This window comes from Sceloporus occidentalis, unplaced genomic scaffold (assembly GCF_023333645.1).
Source record: "Sceloporus occidentalis isolate IW3139 unplaced genomic scaffold, rSceOcc1.0.p SCAF_2, whole genome shotgun sequence".
Classification (NCBI taxonomy): domain Eukaryota; kingdom Metazoa; phylum Chordata; class Lepidosauria; order Squamata; family Phrynosomatidae; genus Sceloporus; species Sceloporus occidentalis.
In genome coordinates this window covers 170432202-170444928 of record NW_028316982.1, presented here as the reverse complement: position 1 = coordinate 170444928, position 12727 = coordinate 170432202, and the positions used below count along the sequence as shown (strand labels likewise).

At 39.8% G+C, this 12727-nt stretch overlaps 1 protein-coding gene across 1 annotated transcript in view; it reads right to left on the bottom strand.

Annotated features, from left to right (window-relative positions):
- The window catches only part of AFF3 (ALF transcription elongation factor 3), a 292287-nt gene that overhangs the window by 19213 nt on the left and 260347 nt on the right, over positions 1 to 12727 (bottom strand). The window contains exon 16 of the mRNA XM_089511440.1: positions 3028 to 3091. Coding sequence (XP_089367566.1) covers positions 3028 to 3091 — 64 coding nt within the window. The remainder of the gene's footprint in view (positions 1 to 3027; positions 3092 to 12727) is intronic.

Here is a 12727-nt window from a genome sequence, read left to right as displayed (position 1 = left end):
TCATCTGAACTGAAAAACAATCATTACTAGCATCTGAAGAAGTGGCCTGTATCCATAAAAGCTTGTGCTAAAATATTCTCCCCTGTTAGCTTTAAAGGTGTAACTGGAATCATTTTTGTAATTTTATGATAAACAGACTAACATGGATATCTCTCTCAATAGCTCTTCTTCAAATTAGGATTTTAACCAAATTTCAATCCTGGCTTTCCTGAAGTTGCTGACTATAAAACAAATGGGAAAATATCCTTAACTTCTGGGTGCGTTATATTTATAAAGGTGCACTGTAAAGGGATAAACAAAAATGATTTTGGCTTATTGAATGGAGATATAACCATCTGACTGTGGCTTCTATGATCAGAAGCATTAAATCAAACAGACATATAAATAAATAAAAAGACACATAAAGCTGTGCTAATGTGTGTCTACACACACACACACACACACACACATGTGTTTAGAGAAAATACAGCCTCTGAGCACATGGAATCTCTTATTATGTAATATTCCTTTTCAGCATAATGTATTTAGAGAAAGAGAGACAATGTATACAGTGCAATAAGTCTGTATTAGAGTGTGCATTCCTTTGAAATCTCAGGAAATCCTTCAGTAAAATTTTGTAATAGCAAACACCTGTGCTTCCCAGTCTATTATCCATGCCACATGGAGGGCAACTGAAATAACTCTTGTATAAAGACAGCATAATATGGCTGCTACAACATATACTGTATATATTCATGTATAAGTATAGAAATTTTAGACAAAAATTTGGTCTCCAAAACTTGAGTTGACTTACTTGTCCATGGATCAATGTAAGTACTGTGTTTTTTTTAACCCTTACTTTTTAAAAAAGGTATCAACCCTTGGTGAAAGGCAAGAGTGTAATGCCTTCTGGAAGCACTGATCCCCTCTGCTCTCTCATCCATCAAGCCTTCAGAGTGAGGACAGTTATGTCTGCTGGAATTTTGTGAGTTCTTTGGGATTGTTTTCCTTTGTTACATGTCCCTAAATTTTACCCTTGATTTATCCATGAGTCATATCAACATTTATAATTTTTGGCACTAAAATTTGTCCTGGACCTATATATGAGATGGACTTATGGTCAAGAATATATGGTAGAATACTGTATAAGACAAAGTTTCTGTACCACCACAGGGGAGTGTGAAAATTTACTTTAGTGAGAGTTCTCCATCCAAAAGGATAATATAAATTCATGTTATGATCACAGGCGAGGCAGCCTTTGAAGAGAGTTCTGAATCTTAACAATAATGGAGTGTGGCAGCACGTATGTTGATGGGGATGGATCAATATTATTATATTTCACTTAGAATGAGACAGCTATATTTGTTACCCATGTATTTCTGCCCTCAGTTCCAAGTGCTGGTTTGGCTGTAAAAACCTCACATTGGTTAGGTCCTGGTAATCTTAGAAAACTTCTCTTTCTTTATGTGTTTTCCTCTACAACCTACAAAACCAGCAGGACTTTTTGGTGGCAGCCCCAGTGCACTGGAACTCTGGTCATAACCCTTTTGGAAGGGGTTTAAAATATTCTGTTTTGAGAACATTTTCCAGCACCAATTACTGCCTAGAACAGTGCTCTGTATTTTTGTTGTTCTTACTGCTGAAGCTTTGTTGCTGTTTATTTTTTCTTAATTTATTTTATTCTGCTATTATAAAACTTTACTGTTTTTAAATTAATTAATCAATAAATGTTAAGTAGCAATAGTAGTAAGCAGAATACTACAAAGAAAGAGAAATCTAAGAGGATAGCCTCTAAGACTAATAGATAAGGCTAATATACATAGCTGGTGTGTGTTTAGAAATCTACAAAATTGGCAGTTGCTAACAAAAAGCAATTTATACTTCAAATATTTATATTAGTTTATACTTAGGTCTCAATATGAAAAAAAGATTAATCTAAATTCATGTTAAAGCAAAAGAACGCATATAACTGAAGACCAAGAGTGGAGACACTATATGAAAATAGGAAATGCTACATGCGTTGTTTGGTTCTGAACCCAACAAATGAGAGCAACAATGTGTATGGCTTATGAATAATATAGTTTTTATTCAAGACTTATTTTGAAGTTAAAGGTAAAGGTTTCCCCTTTGTCTATTGATGTCTAAAGGTAGGGGCAGTCCTCATCCCCATTACTAAGCTGAAGGAGCCAATGTTGTCAAAGACTACTCCGTGGTCACATGGCCAATGTGACTAAACGCCGAAGCACATGGAATACTGTTATCTTTTCACCAAACTGGTACATATTTATCTACTTGCAGTTTTACATGTTTTCAAATTGATAGGTTGGCAGAAGCTGGGACCAGTGACAGGACCTCACTCCGTCATGCAGCGCTTGGGTCTTGAACTGCTGATCTGCCAACCTTGTGATCGTCAGAGTCAGCATCTTAACCACTAAGCCACTGCATCCCCATTTTGAAGTTAGTCATCCCACATTGAATGTGTTGTAACCAGTGCTGCATCCTTCCATTCTGAGAAGACTTTTCAATCTAGCACTTTGCTGTGTTGACCTTTCTCCTGCAGCCCAAGAAGGGACCTCTGTACTGGAGGATGCAGAATCCTCTGCAGCAGATTTGGGGATGGTAGAAGGAAAAGAGAAACTACAAAAATCACCTTGTCCTCTTATTCATAGAGGCCTCTGCCAGATCAAAGAGCCTCCCGTGAACAGAAGGACAACACTGAATGCGCTATACATATAATAGTTAAAACGTGTCAACTAGCCAAGAACATAATTTTGAAAATACAGTGTTAGATTAATAATTTTTTAAACACTAAAAATGGCAATGAAAAAAAATCAATTTATCCAAGAATGTATTTGGAACTGATCTTGGATTTGTTTATGGCTCACATATTCAATTATACACATTTTATTATAATAACATTTCTCACTGACATGGCTAGTTAGTATTTTAAAGGACCTTCAGAATTACCACTATTTAAATTCATTTAAAGAAGAAGTTGCAGTACACAGAAAATCTGAAAAATAGCCTACTACACATCCAAATTCTTACCATTGCATCTGCTTTATGTTTTTTCCTCTTAGCTTCCTGCATAAAATAATCTATATTATGTGGCCTAAAAGAGAAGAAAACAGAAAGAGGAATTTACACCTAATGTAGAAAATAGTTTTTTTTGTTTTTATTTAAAATCTTAATGGGATATTTCCAAAGACACAAATATATTCAGATACCATGGTTTGCGTGGATCCCCAGATTTTCACTTAGGAATCAGACAAAAACTAAACTGGGCAGACTGTGAACAAAGACTGCAAACAATTTATAAGTAAGAACTAATTGGTAAAATGGATTGATTATAAATATATGCCATTTTTATTCTAACAAGTGCTTTTTGCATTTGAGAGAAAATGCCTAGTAATTAGAGAATAATGATTGAGTTTGCTGAGTAGAGGAAGAGGTATGAACATTTAAAGGAAACAGTTAAAATGACCTTTCACATGTGAGAAAAAGGAAATTAATAAAGAAACACCATCACCAGGGTGGAAAGGAGCAATATATAAAGGAAATATCATGTGTGTATATGAGGGATTAGTTAGTAGTTCAGCATAGGTTTGAGATATGATGTGAATAATTTGTTGGTATGTAAAGTGATATTTTGCATTAATAAACTCATTTATTTAAAAAAAATAAAATAAAAAGAGAGAAAATAATCCTAGGATCTCTTGAGGCAGGTCCTAGATTCCACAGTGCTGTTAGACTTCAAGTCCAGAGATTTTAGTAAAATACTCAGATACAGTGAGGAGAATCCCACCATTTGTTTCCTTTAAAGAGCAAGATATAAAGACATGGGAATAGTGGGCAATCAAAAAGGGGGAAGAGGGTGCAGTCCACCCTGAGGTCAAAACATAAAAGGGTGCAATGGTGGCTCCTCAGTCACTCACTGAGGCACCAGAAAATGGGAAAAGAGGCTCCACTGCAAGGAAAATTAATTGAACAGCAGATATTTGCAAACTGCTCTCCTCTCCTCCCTCTCCTTCTTCTTGGAATTTCCTTCAGTAAGGCAGAATAGACAAGAGAGGAGATGGGGTGATGGTAGTCACCGCTTCCTTTTGAAAATGAAACTTGTCTTCAAAGAGGTAGTCCTGCAAGTTTGTGTTGCAGCAAAAGGAAAATTGGAAAGGATGAAAAAAGAAGGAACCTAGCAGCTCCTTTATGATAACTGATTTATATTTCAGCATCGGCATTTGTGGATATCAATCCACTTCCTCATGTGCAATGGCTGAGGAAGTGGATTGGTATCTACAAAAGCTCAGGCTCAAATATAAATAACTCAGGCCTGTTACAGACAGGCCAAAATAAAGCTGCTTCGAGTCACTTTGGAGGTATGGTATTTCAATGATGCATGCATCCTAAGAGTCCAAAAGCCACACCAAAGCCACGCTCCAGTCCTAAGGACTGGAGTGCAGCTTTGGTGCAGCTTCCAGACTCCTCATGCATCATTGAAATACTATACCTCCAAAGTGACTCGAAGCAGCTTTATTTTGGCCTGTCTGTAACAGGCCTTAGTCTTAAAGGGACTGTAACTTCCTCTCCCTTTCCTTTTCCTTTTCATTCATCCTCAAATGAGAGTTATAATTTTTCTTATTCAATGTATTTTCTTCCCTGCAAAATGGTGAGTACAGTGTTTATTTCAAGAGTTGGGGAGCTCATATTATAGGGCTCCTATATGACTGGATTTGCCAGATTAAATCCAGATTCTAGGCATTCTACCCAGTACTCATGAGGGCCATTAGGAAGCCCAGATTCTAAAACTGCATTAAAAAAAAAGGTAAGGACAATATAACTATGAGTGAAAATTGTGCTTCACCTATAAAGGCAGAAGAAGAAGAAATGGAAAGATTCTGTGCAGAAGTCCAGGAGGAAATTGATTACACACCAAAAGAGGACTTCTTGTTAATCATAGGTTATTGAAATGCCAAAACAGGAAATAAATCAGAATCAAAGAGTGTAGGAAAATTTCGTTTAGGATCAAGAAAAGAAGCAGGGGAACAACTGGTTGGATTTTGTGAGGTCAAGAGCTTGTTTGCTGCAACCACATTCTTTAGACAACTAAAGAAACAACTGCATACATGAATGTTGCCTGAAAGTCAATACAGAAATCAAACAGACTACATAATTGAAGCAGAAGATGAAGAAGCTTCATTCTCTCTGCAAAAACAAGACTGGAACAATAGAGGGGCCTGATTATGAAGTGCTATCAAAAATTAGAGTAAAGCTAAAGAACAACACAAAAGCCATCATCATGCCGAAGTACATCTGAAGAACATCCCTGTAGAATTTGAGGATAATGCAAAAATAGATTTGCACTATTAAGTCTAATTGGCTGCATTTTATCACCCAGTCAGTTTAATATGTATGGTGAAAATATCATGTGTAAAGCAGGATTAGACCTAGAGGAAGGAGGTATGAAAACTGGAGGAAAGAACACCTACCATTTCAGAGATATTTCTGTGTTTCCTCCTGCTTCTTTGGATGAACTCTCTACACTTCTGAACTCTGCCAAACCTGCAACTTGCTCTCTTGATCCAATTCCTACTCGTCTTCTAATCTCTATAGCTCCCTCCTTTCTGCCCTCGCTTCTCCATATCTTCAATCTCTCTCTCTCTACAGGCTCCTTCCCGTCAGACTTCAAACATGCTCTCATTTCCCCAATTCTGAAAAAACCTTCTCTTGACCCCTCCTCCTTGTCTAGCTATCGTCCGATTTCTCTTCTTCCCTTTCTTTCTAAGGTTTTGGAACGGGTTGTCTATTCGCGCTGTCTTGAGTTTCTTGAAGCCAATTCCATCCTCGATCCCTTTCAGTCTGGCTTCCGCCCAAGGCATTCTACAGAGACAGCTCTCACCAAGATCTCGAATGACCTTTTACAGGCCAAGGCTAATGGCCTTTACTCTGTTCTCATCCTTCTTGATCTGTCTGCAGCCTTTGACACCGTTGATCACTGTCTTCTAGTTGATATCCTCTCTGATCTTGGGTTCTCAGACTCTGTTCTCGACTGGTTTAGCTCTTACTTGTCTGGCAGATCTTTTGCAGTAGTTGCAGGTGGTCAGACTTCATCTCCTGTTCCCTTATCTGTAGGAGTTCCCCAGGGCTCTGTTCTGGGTCCCCTTCTGTTTTCTCTCTACACACTGTCCTTAGGAAAACCCATCAGCTCTTTTGGCTTTTCCTACCATCTGTATGCCGATGACACCCAGCTGTATCTTTCCGCCTCTGACCTTTCTCCAAGGCTTGAACAGCAAGTTTCGTCTTGCCTCACAGCTGTCTCGCAGTGGATGTGCCATCGGCGTTTGAAGCTCAACATGTCCAAGACGGACCTTCTTGTCTTTCCTCCTAAGCCCATCCTTCAACACTCCTTTTCTGTCTCTGTGGACAACATTTATCTTCAACCAGTCCAGCAAGCCCGCAGTCTTGGTTTTATCTTTGACTCTTCTCTGTCATGTATCCCTCAGATCCAGACCACAGCCAAGGCTTGTAGATTCTTTTTGTACAATATTGCCAAAATCCGACCTTATCTCTCCGCCTCTACTGCCAAGATCCTGGTCCATGCCCTAGTGATCTCACGACTTGATTACTGTAATGTCCCCCTGGCTGGGCTTCCTCTTTCTCACCTCCGTCCTTTAATCTCTGTTCAGCATTCAGCCGCACGCATTATCACTTCCACCCACCGCTCTGACCACATCTCTCCTGTGTTGGCATCCCTTCACTGGCTCCCCCTCCCTTTCCGCATTCAGTATAAGCTCCTGCTGTCCACGTTTAAAGCCCTCCATGGACTGGCCCCTCCCTACTTATCAGACCTTCTTTCTCCTCACCTTCCCACCAGAGCCCTCCGTTCTGGTAGTCAAGGGTTCCTGTCTCAGCCCAGGATTTCCTCTGCCCCATCCCGGATTCGCCCCTTTTCACTCGCTGCTCCTCACTCCTGGAACCTTCTTCCCCCACAAGCAAGAGCCATCACTTCTTTTACCAGCTTCAAAACGGAGTTGAAAACCATCCTGTTCAGAGAAGCGTTCCCAGGCATTGCATAATTGTCGCTTACTATTTGATGTTCTTGTGGTGCCTGTTTATTGAACCATTTCCTGTATTGCTATGTACTGTATATGTTTTATCCTACTTGAGAGTATGTATTTTCCCTGGAAAATGATTAACCATCCATTATGAAGTCTCGCCCTCCCTCCAGTCCATCTGCCTTGGTCCAGGCCTTGGAGGTAGAGAGGAACTGCTGGACCTCTTACCCTTTCCCTCCACCACTCCCTTTTCCTTCTGTGTCATGTCTTTTTAGATTGTAAGCCCGAGGGCAGGGAATCGTCTAACTAAAAGATTGTATGTACAGCGCTGTGTAAATTTACAGCGCTTCATAAATAAAGGTTAATAATAATAATAATAAGATATAGATAACAAAACTGTGCTAGCAGAAACTGAAAAAGACAAGGAAGAAAGTGCAAAAGGTGTTCACATTTATTTCCGGCCATCGTTATTATTTGTTTGATTTCATGATTATTACTGATTTTTTTTGGTACAGAAGAGGAGAGTGTTAAAAATTATCTGTGCTGGGTGTCAAATATACTAGTTATGCCACTATATGAGACAAAGTGGACTAAGGCGTGAACAGCAGGTTCTGGGGACAAACAAGAAGGAAAAGATGCTACAAGATTGTCTGGACTGAAGACAACGAGTGCTAATCTCTGGATTGCAAATCTGGCAGGCAGACCTAAATCTTATTAGCATTAGAAATGCCAGGTGGAAATTATGGAAGTTATAAAGACCAGAAAGAGGCATCAAGTAAAGCACCATATCTTTAACAAAAAATCTAATGGGAGGAAGGCTGATTATCAAAGTAAAGTTGGCATCATCAATAACATTGTTTTCCAACCAAGGATGTTTAATTTGTCCTGTTGCAGGCTAGACCCAGTGGAAAGGATGTTCCACAGATGACCTTCAGCATCATCTTCTCAGGCTCCAGGATGCCCAAGGTAAGTAAATGGACTCTTGGTGTAGATAAAAGTGGTAAATGCTTGAGGCTCAATCGATCAGGCAGATCATAATAAGCTGCAGGCAGGGTCCAGCACCTCTTAACCTTCTCTTCTCCAGGCTAAACATCCCCAGCTCCCTAAGTCATTCCTGGTAGGGCATGGCTTCCAGACCCTTCACCATTTTAGTCACTCTCCTTTGGACATGCTCCACTTTCTCCACATCCTTTTTAAACTGTGGTGCCCAGAACTGGACACAGTATTCCAGGTGGGGTCTGACCAGAGCAGAATAGAGTGGCACTATTACTTCCCTTGATCTAGACACTATACTTTTATTGATGCAGCCTAAAATTTCATTGGCCTTTTTAGCTGCTGCATCGCACTGTTGACTCATGTTCAACTTGTGGTCTACTTGGACTCCCAGATCCCTTTCACATGGAGTTTCATTCAGCCAGGTGTCCCCCATCCTATATCTGTGCATTTCATTTTTCCGCCCTAAGTGCAGTACCTTACATTTCTCCGTGTTGAATTTCATTTTGTTAGCGTTGGTCCAGCTTTCTAATCTATTCAGGTCATCTTGAATTTTGATCCTGTCCTCTGGGGTATTAGCTACTCCCCCTAGTTTGGTTCTCATCTGCAAATTTGATAAGTATGCCCCCAATTTTGTCCTCCAAGTCATTGATAAAGATGTTGAATAGCACTGGCCCCAGGACAGAGCCCCGTGGGACCCCAATGGTCAATTCTCTCCAGGATGAAAAGGAGCCATTGTTGAGCACCCTTTGGCTTTGGTCAGTCAACCAATTACAGATCCATGTAACAGTTACGTTGTCTAGCCCACATTTTACAAGCTTGTTTGCAAGAGTGTCATGGGGAACTTTGTCAAAGGCCTTACTGAAATCAAGATATACTATATCCACAGCATTCCCTTCATCTACCAAGCTGGCAATTTTATCCAAAAAAGAGATTAGATTTGTCTGGCATGACTTCTTTCTCTGAAACCCATGTTGACTTTTTGTGATTATGGCATTGCTTTCTAGATGTTTACAGACTCTCTGTTTAATGATCTGCTCTAGAATCTTTCCTGGTATAGATGTCAGACTAACTGGACGATAATTGTTGGGATCTTCTTTTTTTTCCCTTTTTGAAGATGGGGACAACATTTGCCCTTCTCCAGTCTGCTGGGACTTCACCTGTTCTCCAGGAGTTCTCAAAGATTATTGCCAATGGCTCCGATATTACATTTGCCAGTTCTTTTAATACCCTTGGATGTAGTTCATCTGGTCCTGGAGACTTAAATTCATTTAGATTAACAAGGTATTCCTGTACTATCTCTTTACTTATTCTGTGCTGAAATTCCCCTATTCTGTCTTCTGCTCCATTATCTTCAGGTTGAGCACTCTTTTCCTTTTCTGAGAACACTGAGGCAAAGAAGGTGTTGAGTAATTCTGTGAATTATTATGATAGGTCAGTCCACAGGATCAGTGTTCTTTTCCAGCCCATTGGCCTCAGATACTAGGTGTGTTTGGAATCCAATGGCTGCAGAAATTAAGTGTGTTTGCATGGCATGGCAAACCAGGGACCTATGGATGGGAACCCACAATTGCCATGGACAAGCAGCTGGCAGCAACACAAACCATGGAGTTTCACTCTGTGGTTGTTTCATGGTATCCTTTGGCAGTGGGGAATTACCTTCCCTTGTTTGTTTTCTTCCTCAAACACCAGAGAACAAAGCCAAGAACAAATCCTGAATTCTTCACCTGGTTTGTTGAGAAAGAAGTAACCAGAGCTGCCTGTTTTCAGAAGACAGAACAAATCAGCTACAGAATGAAGGTCTATGGTTTGTTTGCCTTGTAGTACCCTTCATATTCATGACAACCCATAGTTCCCTGACTTGTTGTGCTTTGTCTCTTTTGCAAATAACTGCTAGTAGGGTATTTATTTTAAAAGGAATAATTTCTACTGTGAATGCTAAGGCTACCTGATCATGGCTATAATTATAGCTTTACATAGCAAATCTTAAATGGAAAGGAAATGCAAGTATATGTCTTTCGTACTTGACTACTATAATTAAAATTTTCCAGGTGGGGGAACTGAATTAAAATCTTTCTAATTAATAATTTTAATTGGTATTATGAAGAATGACAGGTCAGACTACACAGGTTGAATGATATTCCTGCCAAAGGCCCTGAAATTTTGTATTCCCTTTAACAAAGACAATCTCTGCACAATATCTGAGGTTAATCGAGGCTGAAATTACCTAAAAATTTACTGCCTATCCATAAAGAAGTACTTTTAGCTGCATTGCCACCAATTTCTCTAAAACCTCGCTCCAAGGCACCAAGAAATAAAGCAAATCTACCACTTATTATACTGCACAGACACATATAAGCTGGCATGGCAGCAGTGTTCAAATCAATTCCTTCTAACATAAGTTGTTTCAGAATCCCTTGACTACCAAACAAAATTGTTATACATTATGAGTACAGATATAAAATAAATGTATATTAATTCAATGCAAAATTTTGGATGTACTCCTTCAGCTTTTTATTCATTATTTTTATTTAATTAAGTTCTCCATTATCCATTCTCCAAGTTTTATGGTTAAACAAAAATAACGAATCACAGTTACAGTTACTGTACATTCCTTTGATGAAGATCAAAACAAAATCCAGGAAGTCAGTTGTGTATGTGTTTGTTTATAATGTGCTTATGTTAAACAATGTATGTCACGTTATATGTTTGTTAAGTTACTGTATGTCTTATTGTTATGTTTGTTATCAATAAAACTTAAAAAACTGGATGTACAAAATGTTTCCTTAAACAAAAATACCAACTTGAAAACAAACTACTACTTAAATTTCCATATAAAATGCTGTTTGCTTCGTTCAAATCCAGTTTCCTCTTAACTCATATATTTAATGTCACTAAGCATTTATATGTTTTTGTCAATTTATATGGATTATATCTAATATCTTGCTGTGATATAGAAGCTTGAAAGGGCTTCTTAAAAACATAATTAAAAAGTCAGTAAATGCCAAAAGCAAATGTCTCTGCAATAAATGTAGAAAAGGAATATATCCTAAAGCGAGTGAGACTTTTAGTAAAGTATTGTATTGAAAAGTTCACAAGATACTACAGTGAATATATATTTTCAAAATTATTTCAACCAGTGGTTCTCCACCTTTTTACCCTTGTGACCACCTGTACATGAAATGCAGTGTTCAAACACGAATCAAAGAACATAAGAGCCACTGCAGACTGAGTCAGCCAGAAAAATCAGCAGTAGCAGAACATGTTATAAACAATCCAAGGCATAAAATGCTATTTGAAAACAGTGAAATTCTGGACCATGCCAACAACTATCAGATCAGAATGCACAGGAAAGCCATTGAAATCCACAAACACCTGGACAACTTCAACAGGAAAGAAGAAACCCCTTAAAGTGAACAAAATGTGGCTACCAGTCCTGAAAAACAGCAAAATCAGGACTCAGCAAATGCAAATAGAAAACTACCCAGGGTCAGGGGTTTTCCCAGAAGATAATGATCACTAATTAAACAGACACTAATCTTCTTTGCATATCCTCCCACCCTGACGCCTTGCCATCAACAACAGAACAATACACAGATTAACATGGAAATCACTCCTCCCTACCCAGGGTCACACAGTATACCCCACTCTCTTCCATGCCAGCATTCTCTGAAGATGCCAGCCACAGATGCTGGCAAAATGTCAGGAATAAACTCTTCTAGAACATGGCCACATAGCCCGAAAACCCCCACAAAAACTATAGATATCGATCATGGACCTTACCACATTGCCCCCGGGGATGTGATGGGGGCATGATGAAAGGGAGCGGGATAAGAACAGAATGGGTGCTATCACCCATTCTACCGCACAGCCGAATGCCGCCACTGTCAGAAGTTCTTATTGTGTTCCGGATGCATCCCAGAGGGGGCGATTTTCAGGAACGCTTCTAAACAGTTCCTGAAAATCACCTCCTCTGGGATGGATCAGGAACGCAATGGAAACTTTTGGTGGCAGCAGCGGCATTCTGCTGTGAGGTAGAATGGGTGCTCATCCCACTTCCTTTCCTTTCACCCCCAACACATCTCTGGGGGCAATGTGGTAAGGTCCCAGGAAAGCCTTCAACTTCACAAACTGATCTAGAGCTTCTCTTTTCCCTATTCAACTCTATGGTTCTTTTGCTTCTTTGGTTGCTTATGTGATTTTTTGATGCCAGCCTTGACTGACTCCAGCTATTCAAGCAAGCCAGTCAGAAGTGCTCTGCTGATCTGGGAGTTCCCAAGGGTTCCTATAGCCAGTTACACAAACGCTGCTGAGTCTACAGGGAGGGAGGAGGAGGTATGTTTAAATGGGAAGCATCCCTGACTGATGTGGGGAAGGGGATCCTGATGGTTGATACAATTAGTGTTGGACATGACCCCAGGAGGAGATCCCATTCCTGAAACAGCCTGGTCTTTGCACAGAGGAGCTTGCTGTTTCTTGGCCTGTGCTGCTAGCTGATGCATGAAGTGACCACTTCTGATCAGGTAGGAGTGGAAATGTTTATAGGGCTCCCATGTTTGTCAATGTCTCTTGCTACCCTACACCCCAGCAAGAAAAGCTAAATTGGGGCGAGTGCTCCCCTCCAGAGGTCCTCTGAATTAGTCAGTGTGGCCCAGTATTCTTCCCCCCTCCACTCCACAGTGACAGCTAAAAAGGAATTAATT